Source organism: Haliaeetus albicilla, chromosome 16 (assembly GCF_947461875.1).
Source record: "Haliaeetus albicilla chromosome 16, bHalAlb1.1, whole genome shotgun sequence".
Classification (NCBI taxonomy): domain Eukaryota; kingdom Metazoa; phylum Chordata; class Aves; order Accipitriformes; family Accipitridae; genus Haliaeetus; species Haliaeetus albicilla.
The window spans coordinates 14,968,229-14,981,298 of record NC_091498.1 but is presented as its reverse complement, the minus strand read 5'-3'; the positions used below and the strand labels follow the sequence as shown (position 1 = coordinate 14,981,298).

General features: G+C 49.6%; 1 protein-coding gene across 2 annotated transcripts in view; it reads right to left on the bottom strand.

Annotated features, from left to right (window-relative positions):
- LSP1 (lymphocyte specific protein 1) overlaps positions 1-13,070 on the bottom strand; it is a 51,647-nt gene that overhangs the window by 12,289 nt on the left and 26,288 nt on the right. For both annotated transcript variants that reach the window (XM_069803630.1, XM_069803631.1), the window contains exons 2-9: positions 12,870-13,022; positions 9,413-9,502; positions 6,063-6,258; positions 4,956-5,081; positions 1,668-1,711; positions 1,409-1,490; positions 894-1,034; positions 15-95 (exon numbers count right to left, since the gene is read on the bottom strand). In XM_069803630.1, coding sequence (XP_069659731.1) covers positions 15-95; positions 894-1,034; positions 1,409-1,490; positions 1,668-1,711; positions 4,956-5,081; positions 6,063-6,258; positions 9,413-9,502; positions 12,870-13,022 — 913 coding nt within the window. The remainder of the gene's footprint in view (positions 1-14; positions 96-893; positions 1,035-1,408; positions 1,491-1,667; positions 1,712-4,955; positions 5,082-6,062; positions 6,259-9,412; positions 9,503-12,869; positions 13,023-13,070) is intronic.

Below are 13,070 nucleotides of genomic sequence, written 5' to 3'. Positions count from 1 at the left end.
AGATACTAACTCACCTTGATATTGGTCTCGGGTTTGGGATTGCCCTTCTGTTCCCAAAGGCTTCTTTTACTCACAATGTCTCCAGCCACGATATCCTGAGGAGATGATGTTCTCATTACCCTTTACTGCTAACGCTGCTGAACATGCCTTTGTTCACGTCCCTTTCAAACCCACACATCTGATGTCCTTTTTTATTTATAATATCACATCATCTGAGCTATGACAGCTGCAGCTAAACCCCATGACTGTGAAAACTTCTTCCTATTCCCAGTATATCCTAATGTTTTCCTCTCACTCTCTTCAACAAGAACCTGCATCAGACATCCAAGATGTTTATTTTCTTAAGTTTGTCAACTATTCAAGACATGTTAACATCAAGGCTTTTCTTGTGTGGAAGGAATTTTGCTCACATAAACACAGGTTTGCAACCAATGTGTTACAGAATCAGCCTCGCTCTCAATTACCAGAAACTGAATTTATTAAGAGAGCAATACATAATACTCTGCATTTTCCAAGTACAAGTTTATCATCTTGCAACTTTGTGCTCAACAACTGGTGCTCAGTCCTAGCCCCTGCAGAAGACACACACATTCTCCCCACCAGCTGATTTTATTTCCATTTCAAAACAGAGCCTCAGCCAGCATCACAGCGGCTTTCCTAGCTGTGCCACCAAGAAACAATTTGGGGCCCTAGCACAGACAAAGGAAAGCTCTGAGGTGGTACACCCTGCATCCTGATGAAGGCGACTGGATCTCTAATATAGATGCCTTTAGAGCTGGTGGGCACCACCAATGAGCCATACCAACAGGTTAATGCAAACGTAGTGTGTGTTGTGCCCAGAGGCCAACCCCTCTGCCACTGCACAAGCAAGGCAAGTCCTGCAAATGCCATACCTTACAGGGCAGGGACTTCGCGGCAGACTGAGCTGCGACCTCTCCAGTCTCCCAGAGGCTTTTCGTGCTGGCTACCATCATGCTCGTGGTGGGAAGGTCAAGAGAGGGCTGCCGGACAGGTTTTGGAGCCTTTGTGGATGTCTGGAAAATAAATGGAGAAAGATCACCATCAGGGAGTGTGTGGTTTTGCCACCACTCCCCCCCCCCCATAATTGGAGGTCCTCAGGGATGAGGGGCTGTAAAAGGAGACTTGTAGGGTCTTGCTAGTTCCTCCCAGATACTTCCACCCTTTAAGCAAGGAACATGAGGAAACAAGGATGGGACAGCTCACTAAAGAAACCTACTTTATACTGTGGAGAGAGATAGAGACAAGAGAAAGCGTTGCTGCCACCCAAAGGGAAACGATTCAGTTGTCACCTCCCAGATGGTAAGACTAAGAGGCACAGTGGGAGAGGAACGCCCAGCAAAGAGGGCTCCTTGGGGAGTGGGGACACAGAGACAACACAGCAGCCCACCTCAATAGCCTGTGTGTACTGCTCCAGCCTGTCATCAATCTTCGACACAGGGAGGGGAGGCTGAGTTTTCTTTATGCTGTTACTGAGGAGCAGAGGAGAGAAGAGGATTAAGGCGATCCCCCAGTGCCTCAAGAAGAAAGGAGTACTTTGAGGGCCACAGGCAGCCTGTCATTCCTGCCCTTCCCCACAGCAGGGCCCTCCAGCATCCTCTATTTGCAGGAAGGGACCTGCTTTACCCCAAGGTCAACCCCAGAAATACCTTTTCTTTATTGAGCGGTTCAGCAACTCAGTTCTGTCTGTGATCTAAAGTGGGAGAGAGAAGACAAAGACATTACTTTTGTCCATGGACTTCAGATGGATGTAGGTCACCTCAGCTGACCATAACGCAAAACATTTCTCTTCCCTGATCCCTCACCCAGATTTTGGTTAGAAATGCCTCAGTCCCATGTTCCCACGCTGGTTAGAGAGACAGTGAGCATCCCCTTTCCAAGGCGGGTGAGCAGAATCACAACCAAAAGCACCAGTGCACAGCAGCAGCCCAACCAGTTTCAGGGCAAACCAACAGCATGCAGCTGGGCTGACAGCTGAAACAGAAACCAAGACCATTTTCTCTACTCCCTCTGCTCAAGGACTATGTATCTCTCAGACACTTGGTTTCCTAGCCAGACAACAGAGAAAGTGGCAAGTGTGGAAAGACAAGGGGAAAAACTAGGGGCACTGCCAGCCGTGTCTGCAGAAGAGGACCCAAGCACAAGAGCAGCACAGGCATGAGTTACATCGACTTATCCACACCAGAGAAGCACACAGACAGGGCAAGTCAGCACATGGAGCCACCTGCAAGGCAGCCCTTCACGTCAAGCCATTAGGGAAGAGCTTTGCACAAGAGGCTCCTGTGCAAGAACTCTTTGGCTGAGACAGGAAGGCAAGCAAACACTTCACAACCACTGAATAAATGAAAGCTGAAATGTTGCTAAACCTCACAGCTCCTTCGTGCCCCGACAAACAAGAACACAGAGAGAAAAATCACTTTCAAGCCAAAGGGGAGGCTCACTTTTAACACCAGCTCCTACAGAGCCAAGGAGCAGCAACCAAGTAACAAGGAGCCTTCTCTCCCTGTATAACTGCTGCCTGTGCCATGGGAAACATCACCTACCAAGTTAGCAGATAAAACGCAGCACTAAGTGCTCATTTTAAGATGCTCTCAGGATGCCGGTGCTAAATTTTAGCTAAGCAGAAGACAAGACAGCATCACAGAGAGGCCACATTTAACAGCAGAGCACAAGGCTCATTAAGGAAGAGCACAACCATCAAATGGTGCAACCCTGGCTAACAGAGATGTGCTAGGGAGAGTCACTCTGCATGGTCCCAACACAGCAGCGTGACAGATATCCCACCAGCCAGCTTTTTCTGCTGGGCGGGCAGGCTGTCTGCCTGCTGCCAGCTCACTCCTTTGCTCGGTGCTGCAGGAATTGATGCTTGCCTCCAAGCCGGGACTTGAGAGATTGGGTTGCTCATTCCTCTGGGACATTGATGGGCAAGCTGGCACCTCATGGGGCATAACAGCACCTGAAAGGGGACTCTGGTAGATCCCTGCCTATATGTCAGCTTCTCGACCACAAGTAGATAAGATATCAATACAAAAAAACCTTGCCAACCCTGCCAGAGAGATGCTGTGCAGACGCAAACCACCCACAGGTGCTTCCAAAAGGTCATAAATGAGCATCAAGTTAAACACAGAGGGGCCTAGAAAAGGCTGTAGGTGACAGTAGATCTCAGCATGACGGTCTAGGTGGGAACAAACTTTCCCTAAGTGGTCCCTATTTGCAGACGACCGCCCCCTGCCCAGTAGGGCAATTCCTTGCAGCGAGAGTCGTGGATTTCTCTGGTCCAAAGTGCTTTCTGAAGACCAGAAGAAACCACAGTTCCTCACGCAGCCAACCTGAAAACTCAGAGCTCACAAGAAGCCTGGGACAAAACAGGGCTGGTATGAGGATTCCTCCCTGCCACCACTCATCTATTTCAGCCCCCAGGCACACTGGCCCTCCGAACCCCAAACACCCCATCACACTGCAATCCAACATCTGCCGGCCCCAGATGTGTACCCAGCCTCCACCAGCCACAGCTGGCAGGGGACCTCACCACCCACTGCAGATGCTCTCATCCTTCCACTACAAGCAGTGTTTCTGTTGAGCGATCCTGTACCAAACACCTTCTTGGTGGTCAATGTGTTTAATTGTTAGTGTTTGCACAAAGCCCTGCTAGCTAGGGTGTAAAGATCCTCCTTCCTTTGGAAGGATCCCAAGCTCATATTTTTCCTGAACAGCTTTACTTTTGGCTTTGTGTATTGGTGAGCTCTGACATCACTGTTATAAAACACAGAGACTGTATTTCTAAACCTTTCCCTGGGCTAATCCTAGCAGCAGCAGTTAAGCTCAGGTCAGGAAGCCATTTGTGTTCTGAGGTTGTAATGACAAAAGTTTCAGCACATAAAAGGCACTGGAAGCGTTTCCCATATTTCCCCACCAGTCCCACTCCAGGGATATGCTTTGGCCACCCCCACTCCACTTTTCAAACCTAACATTAGCACGTGGTCTGCATCCAAACCGACCCCTTCTCCCCTCTTTTTATTTGACTTTAAAAAGGCTTCTCCATAAAGAGCAAGAATCTGATGGTTGTAGATGATGAAACCTTCCTCTTACAATCTATTTACTGGTGCAAGAGGAAGTGCTCATACAATCCTCCCCATCCAGGAAATATTGACTAAGCAAATAGCACATATCTAAAAGCAAAAAAACAAAGATAATACCATCAGCAGATTAACAGGCTACCCAGGCTCCTCACCATTTCCCTCACTGCTATAATCAACAAGCTTAGGGCTGACAAAGACAAAAAGCCATTCACTACAGAAATCACTTATCTGTATCTATTGTATTTAAAAGCACATGCACAGAACTGAGGATTTGTAGTAAATGCAACAGATGTCATGAGATGCAATTCAGGTGGTGTTAAAAATGGAAGTTTCACAAGAGCATCAATGCAGACAGAGGCAATTGGGAAGGACACAATGCTTCAGAGATCAGGAATCCCCGTATGTTTAAAAAACTTAAGTCATACTTTCTGATTTTATTCCAAGTAAGATAGGGAAATTCCAGTGCTTCAAGTTTTGGGGGTTTTGGGGGGAAGGGAAATTTCATTTTCAGATTAGTCTTTGAACAAATTCACAAGCTGAAAGCACAGACATCTTTCTCAGTATTACAAAATTCTCTGGAGTCCTCAATGAACTTTAGACTTTTACGGTGATTGGCAAAGTATACACAGAGACAGTTATGGCCTCCAACAGCTCAAGCAGGCAAAGAAGGAGGAGAGGAGGTTGACAACCAAGGAAGATGAGGGAAACAGATCAAGTGATTTGTCCCAGCCTGTAGCAGGAGTGGAATAACAGGATTCACACCCTACATTACCGTAAGCCCTGGATCATCTTTCCTCATCATTAGATGCTCTATTGCAATAGCTACCATGCCTCTAGAGGGGCCCGAGGAACACAAACCTTTGTGGAGCACATGGCGGTGTGGTCAGAACACAGCTCTTCTTCTTCCAGGCTGGCAGGGCTTGGGGCCTTCTGGCGTTTTTCTGGTGTTTCTTCTTCTTCTTCATTTCTTCTTCTCTTCTTTTCCTGAATGCAGAAAATTAACAAGCCAGGAAATGAGCTGGTCAAACTGCTTACTATGCAACAAAAGTGATTTTTCCCCTGTTTTCCAGGCTTCCTGCATCACACTAAACAAACACGTGAGCACAGAAACTTTTTCGTTCACATCATCTAATTTTGAAACATCCAGGAAGAAGCTCATGTGTCATTTGGGGGTGGGGGAGGAATCAGAGAAATTTTGCAGATTCAAGGTTCCAAAATGATATCAAAAGGGGTCCTTGCATCAGTTAATAAAGATTTCTTACCACTATTGAGATAGGAAAACATGAAATTCTCATTTAGAGGCCACAAGGAGAGAGAACAGCTGCCTTCAGAATAAAGGGCTAGAGACACACACACAGTTCAAATGCAAAAAGCATACTAGCCTCAGCAAGTCAAAATCCATTTACAACAACAGATATTTGAAGCTCAGCCACCCTAACAGACTTGCACCACCACTCAAGTTCCAGCTTTGTCTCTCTCATTAACCAGGAATTACACCTCGTCAGAAAAGCAAAGAAAGAAAACCTCAGCCGGGAGCAATGCAAGATTTAGAGATGCATCAAGCCAGAGTGCTCCAAAGATGCAGTAAAGGCTGGGAAGAGAAAAACAAGCAGTAAAGTTTAGATTTGAGTTTTCCTGAAGAGCTACTCACTGCCCACAAAACCACAGGAGAAATGGTAGCACTTTCCTTCTAAGTATTGCAAGGACACAACTAAACCACCACAAACACTGGCAGCAAACACACCACCCTTGCAAGAGGGCAGAGGCTGCCTGCAGTGACCCCAAGAATGCACATAGGCAAGAGTGGCACCAGCCCCCAGTTATGCCGTGAAAGCATGCCTGTGTGAGCAAAACACCCAGCAGTGTTAGCAGCAATGGTGAGCTGAGTTCTTGGAGAGCAGCCCCCAGCCCCAGCTCTGCCACCAGCCCTGGGAAGAGGAGGTGGTCAGCTCCTCCTGATCCCACCTCTTGCTCGGCTCTCTCCTCTTCCTCCTGGTCTTGGAGCTGTTCTTCCTCCTGGCACAGCCTCTCTTCCTCCCTGATAACCACATTCTCCTCCTGGACCTCCTCCGGGCTTTCCTGATCCAGCTGGATCTGCTCCAGTTTGACTTCAGCTTCCCTCACACCACCGTCCTCTTCTTCATATGACTGTCGTGGAGACCTAGAGGTGGAGGAGAGAGGTCGAAGAAGCAAAACACATTGTTATGAGCCTACAGACACTTATCAGGTGCCTCAGACCTCTAGAAATACGAATTTATCACTCCCCCAAGCCTACAACTTGCTGGGTGTTTTACACCAGGGCTCACAGCCACTTCATGGTCCCATCCAGTTCTGGGCACCCAGACGTGACAGCAGTCACATCACACTTTCACTCTTTGAATGTCCGAGACGCAGCTCAACCAAGAGTTGTGGCAGAGCTGAAGGTATCTGCATGTTTCCAGCCTCACCGCAGGCAAGACCCACAGGAAAACAGAGATCAGAACTCCACTCAGACCCCAGGCAGAGAGGACACTACTACTGTGATGGGGTGCTGGCTCAGTTCTCTGCTCAGATACAGCCCGAATCCCAGGTGAGCCAGTGCGCTCTGTGGTCCTGGTGCACAAACACAGATCTGATACTGCCCCACAGTTCCCAGCACCAAACGCAGCCTTCCTATGCCTACACTCATCTTCCATGTTAACAGAGCCTCTTGCTGGAGAGGGAAGCGACCAACAACACATGAACATGCTTCCCAAGATTCCCCTTTCCCCTAGCTGAAGCTAAACTGCAGGGCAAGCCTACACAGCCACTCACACAGGGGTTTTTTTTGTTTCCAAGGCACAGTGCTTCACAAGCAACACTATATCTACACCTGACCCCAAGCCTCAGCTTTGCCCACTGGAATAAATGACACCTTTACTCATGTCACAGCCCAGCAAAACAAAGGAGTCCCAAAGCAGCCAGGGTCACCCCTTGGCTTAGGTTTAAAAAGCCACAATGGGCTTTGTACAAGAGGATCCCTCCAGGTCTCTGAGGCTGCAGAGAGGAGACCCAGATTGTTTAAGCAATCAGCTTTGCAAAAGCAGAGCAGCCCATGCCTTTGGGTACAGAGTCAGTGGGAGCACGTAACCCCAGAGCTCCCACTAGCTCACAGCCATGCACCAAGATGCTATTGTCATCTTACTTTCCCCAGCCAAAGAATAGCTTTCTCCTCCCATCCATTTCTTAGAAAATCACCCGGCTTGTGACAGCAAGGCTAGAGAGCTGGCTAGCAGGCAGCTGCCAAAGTGCAAGGCTGACTCACCAGCCAGCACAGAAACATGAAAAAAAAGTTCAAACAAGACTCTTCCACCCACCTCTCTACTGCTAGGAAGGCAGCTCACAGGACAGCCACTGTCCAGCCCTCCTCACTGACCACATGGGGAAAAAGCTGATGCATCTCCTGGCTCGCTTGGCTTGCTACTAATCATACTCCCACAACAGCGCAGTCATCAACAGCAAATAGGCCCTGAGGCCCCAGATAACTAGTTTCTCTTACCCAGGATGCCAGCAATGCCTCCAGCTAAAGTACAAGCTCATAGTAAAAATTAAGGCCAGCAGATACAATGCAGTCTATAGGATGCCTTTTGCACCCCAGCAATTTTGTATGGGAGGCAGCTAGTCTGACACAGCTCCCACCCTCTTGCATGCAGCTGATAGCATGGATCTCCCCCCACAAAGTGGGGAACCAGAACCAAAAAGAAAACGCACCTTAGCACTAAGGCCCTCCAGGGACACACAAGCTGTCTTAGCTACCATCCAATGGAGAGTAACTCTCCCTGTCCCCTCATTTGTAGCCATCACCTAGACATCCTTCACATGAAAAAACAGGGTTTGCTCCATATTCAATTAAGCAGGAGAGAGGGGAGTTGGAAAACCCTGGCCACAGCACTGCTTTGTTCCAGCATCGGGCATCGCAGCCAGACACCCAGCCTACCTGCGCTCACTCCAAGCCTGTCCTTTGAGTGAGGCAGATGAGTAAGGGCAAAGCTGCTGAAGGGACTTTATAGGGCACAGCCACCTGCTAGGAAGGAAGGAAGCCTAGCTTCTGCAAAAAGCCCTCTCCCAGGAAGCCCACAGCATCTGAGCACCTTCAGCTGCCTCTCCCAACCAGCCTCCAGCCAAAAGCCTGCTCACCTCCAGCCACTGCCTTTAAAGCAGCACCCCTCTCTGATAGGCTTCACCTGCTATGGATGCCACCTCCCCTGCTCAGCACCCTCCTGACCCACTACAGAGTAAACACAAGCATCACATAAAAAATCCAAGGAGCAATTCCTGGAGAGGCTAACACAACCCTTCCAGCTAATTCTCTTTTGAAGGCCAAGGAGGGAATAGCAGCAGCCTTTCTCTCCGGACAAGCTCTTCGCAAGGGAGGCGGAAAAAAAGGCAGCATGCTGAGAAGCAGATGGGGCTGACTTCTAATTGCTCCCACAGATGTGATAATCAACACCATGGTGAGGTGCTTGAGTGATGCTTATGGGGTCAGGGCTGAAAAGGTACAGCTTGCAGAGTGATTTAGCTACAGTGTTTGGAAAAAGGTAAGAAAAAGGCAAGCTCTATTTATTTGTTCATCAGTAAATATTAATCTTAGGCATTATTTCAGTCTTGGGGATAAAGAAGAGGCTATGTCATCACAGGGGCAAAATTCCCTATAAAATCAAGCTGCCGAGACAGCTGAGTCACAGAGTTCACATGCAGGTTGATGGTATCCAAGGGAAGTAGTTAAGGCAGGAGTTTGGTTCAGCTCAGCAAGGGGAGAGTGATGGGAATGGGGACTAAACAGCTGGCACACAAGCACCTCTTGGGGCTCTTTGCTGCCTGTTTTCCCCTGCTGAAAGAGGAGTCAAGCACAAGGTGGGGTGAGGCCACAACACCCACTATGCTGACATGAGCCAGGAAGCAGCAATAACTTAGAACAGCTTTTTAGGCTGGCCTGGATTATGTTAGGGGCCATTTCAACCCCTGCAGCAGCTCAGGTGGCTTAAATCCACTGTTGTCACTCCTCCAAACCCAGGCGTCCTGGCAGGCTGCCATTGCTTGGAGTGCAAACCTCAATCCAAACATCCCCAAAGCCTGGGGCAGTCCCTGAGCCTGTTCCTCCCCACTAGCCCAAATGGCAGGTGAAGAGCATCCGTCCCAGCCGTGCGGGGCCCGTGCTGTCCTGCTGATGCTCCAGCCTCTGGCCTTTTTCTTATGCATGCTAGGCTTGACCTGGGCTTGGTCACCCCTCCTCAGGGACTATCCTTTTGTTGGGCATGTTGGTTCCCCTCCCCTCGGTCTGGCTGTGTCATACCCACCTCTGTTTGCGCTGCTCGAGCTTCTGGGACCAGTCACTGAACCCCTCATCCTCCTCCAGCTCTGAAGTCCCGGATGGCTTAAAGTCATAGCTGAAACACAGCAAGAAGGAAAATTAGAATGAGATGCTAAAAAGACCCAAACCTGACCTGAAAGAGCCCCAGCTTGATACTGCCCTTCTCTCCCTCCAGCTATTGCATCTTCTTTCCTCCAGCTGCTCCCAAATCCCCCTTGAAGCCTTGTTCTCCATTACAGGAAAGACACCTTTGCCATGAGCTTAGGAGCACCCCTGTACAGAGGGGGTCTCTTGGGGCATCACTGCAAGATGAAGGAGCAGCTCCATGTCTCTAGCAGGAGCACCCTGCTGCCTGCCTGGTCTCTGGGACCATGCACAGGCGAGCAAAAGACAAGCAGCACAACAAAACCAAAAAGTCCCTGGTTTTCTTCTGCACCGGAGCTGGCCCTAGCTTGTTTGGACCAGAGGTGTTTCAAACTCGGTTGCTGCTTGTCCCCATAGAAAAGACATCAGCAGGAGCTGGCCTGAACAGATCGCTGGATGAGGAAGGCATGAAGACCCAGAGATTAGGACACTGGCTCAAGTTCTGGGTTGGATCCTCACATTCCCGTCCAGCTTTGAGCCAGTCACATGCACTTGCATGACTCTGGCTCCCTGCCTGTGAATACTCTACTGCTGTACAGAGCCGCAGCCCTCCCAGAGCACACAGCTGCTGGCGCCAGATGCGGACTGGCCTTGCATGGGGCTTGTTGGGTTTTTCCTATTTCTTTCCCTGCGTTCACAAGGAGACTAGCCTCCTGGCTGGGGGTCCTGGGTGGGCAGCCACGTTGCAGGCATTGGCCTGAGGAGGTGGCTTCACAGGTGGTTTTGGGACGCAGGGCTGTCACATCACCTGGGAATGGGAATTAGGATGCAGGACTCACAGATTAGTTTAAAACTCAGAGGATCAAAATACATAATAAATGTGGGTGAGTCTTTTCTTTGCCTTTCTGGGCTCTTAGGAGGTGTCATGAGATGCTTAGCCTCCAGTGGCTTGAAATATAGGGCATTTCTCTGAGATTTGGGAGTCTCATTTTGAACTGACTGCAAGAGCTGAGGGTTTACAAAAAACACGTGCCCTCACCAGGGAGGGTAGCAGGCGGTGTGCACCAAAAACGGCTGCTCAGCCACGAGTTTGAGCACAGCCCAGCTCCTGCCGCACTTCAGCATCCCCTTAGACTGCCGAGCAGTGATGCCATGTAGGTCTAGGACACTGCAGCCCAGGCTGGGTTATTTTCCACTGCATGTGTAGCAGTAGTTTGTGGATGCCCCAGGATAACACTCAGGAAATCTGATGTGGAGCCAGGATGGGACTATGGATCTGCTGAGTCCCTGGTCAAGGCTTCAGGCGAGCTGCAGCGTTGATGATGCCCAAGGCAGAATTGCTCCAGTATTTGTGGCCCTGGCCACAAACATGTGCTCAGGCTACCAGAAAAGCTCCCCGGGAGCAAGGGAGACCGGCCGAATGTGTTTGAAAACTGGTCACTTCCCTGTGCCCCTCTGCAAACATGGCCCCAGGGGAAGCACCAAGCCAGCACAGCCCCATCAGCACCGCTTAAGCTGATGTCCATCCCTCTGGGTCCCAAGGCCACATATGTGTTTCCTGCAAACCTGCTGTTTTGCAGGTTATTTCTCTTTTTTTTTAGTGGGGGGGAAGGGAGGAGAGGAACTTCGCTCTGTCCCTTTGGTGCAAGGAAATGCCGAGGGTGGGTTTGCACAAACAGGAGTAACATGGATGGGATGAATCCCAGCGTGGGAAGAGCTGAGGGAAGGAGCGGACAGTGTTTACACAAGAGACAGCAAAGCTTTGCAGAAGATTAATAGCCAGGGCTGACCCGGGCTGCATGAGCAAGCCCAGGTGGCCGTCAGCAGCTGCAGAAGAAACCAGGGGATGGCCAGAGAAGAAACATCCTTCTGGTGAAGCCTGGCCCAGCAAGATCAAGCATCGTGGAGTGGGGACCAAAACGCCTCATTTTAGGAGTTGTTCTGCTTGTCACGGCTCCCTTCACAGATGCTTAAGCACTCAATTAAATTTCGGCAATGCCAACGGTCCCATGGGGCCAGCAGCGTGTCTGTGCCTATGCCCACAGGACCGGAGCCTACAAGCTACGTTACTGGGGCTGCAGCACGCTGCTCTGTGCCCAAGGCCACTCACAGCATCTCCCGGTAAAGCAGAGACCGGAGATCTTGTCTGCCATTTTAAAGACCTTTACAAATTATTTTCCAGCCCCTGTGTGAAGAGGGGTTTGGAAAAGCTAATGATTATTATTATTACTTTCTAGAGCTTCTGTTTACTTTTAGGGCAGACTGCAGTGGTTTTGTCTGCAGAATATCACTGGGTGTATTTCTACAAAAAAATTTTAAGCTTCTTTGCAACATTTTTAGACAAAAAAAAAAAAAAAAAGAGTCCTGAATAATTTTGAAAGTAGATTTTTATAAACAGCTTTTGCTGTTTTCCAGTAAAATGAAGCTGCTGCTTCTCTCTGACCAAAATCCCAAATCCTGCCGCCACTTTTCCATTGTGTTTAATATATTTAGAAATAAGTTGAACACATGAATAGTGGGAAGACTGGGGTCTTCAAGACAGAGTTTGGCAACGCAGAGCACAGACTGTTTTTTGTGCCAGCCTCAGTGCCGCACTGCACTTGGGCTGCTGTGCCGGGGACACAGGGAGGCTGCAGTGGGATGCAGTGGTGGGATGCTGGGGACATGACTGGTCATCCTATCTCTTCTCCAGGGGTTTCCTCACTGACAGCAGATAGCTCAGATTCTCCATAAATGCCTCCTGAGCTACTTCCATTTAGGACCTGCTCCATTAAAGCATCAAGTTAAACTTTAACCCTTGGAGCTGTGAACTGCACCAACTCAGGAGCTGCTCCATGCTCCCCACTGCCAGGGCAGCATCCTCCAAGGAAAGAGCAAGGAGCCCAGCCAGGAGAGGTGATCACTTGCTTGGCCGCCAGCACCATGATCTGCCCAGGGTTGTGCATCACATCCTCAGGCACGTGTCTGTCTTCGCACGTATCAGGAACTTCCATCAGTTTCAGCGTAGGATGATTCACAAGCTGAAATTTAACCCAGCACTGAAATCCCTGGTGATGGGGACTCCCTGCCTGAGCTCAGTCTTACCCAAGCTGACCTAGTTTAAACTCTCAGGGCAGTAGAACACCCAGCCACCAGCCAAAAAAAAAAGAGCAAAGCAGGGATTCTGGCTTTTTCTGCCCAAGCTAGAAACACACTATTTGTTAATCTGGGCTAAATCCCCCAACCCATACCTATTAGGGAACTTCCCCATCTCCCCAAACCACCCCAAACAACAGAGACACCCACTCTGTGGATGTAGGAGGGTTTTGCTGCAAGGAGAGACTGTGTCACTGAAGGATTTATCCATGGGTATTTCTTACTGGTTTTCCTGTGCCGGACCCACACTCTCTGAGCAGGAGACGGTGCTGTTCAAGCCCTCTTCGGCCTGGGACCTCAACTGCTTCTCCCGCTCCCGCCGCCGCCGCTCTCTTGCCGCCTCCTCCTCGTCTTCCACGCTCCACTGCGCTGTCAGCCTGCCAAGCCAGAGGGAAAATCCATCCTTAATGCCGTTGGGCAGTGCC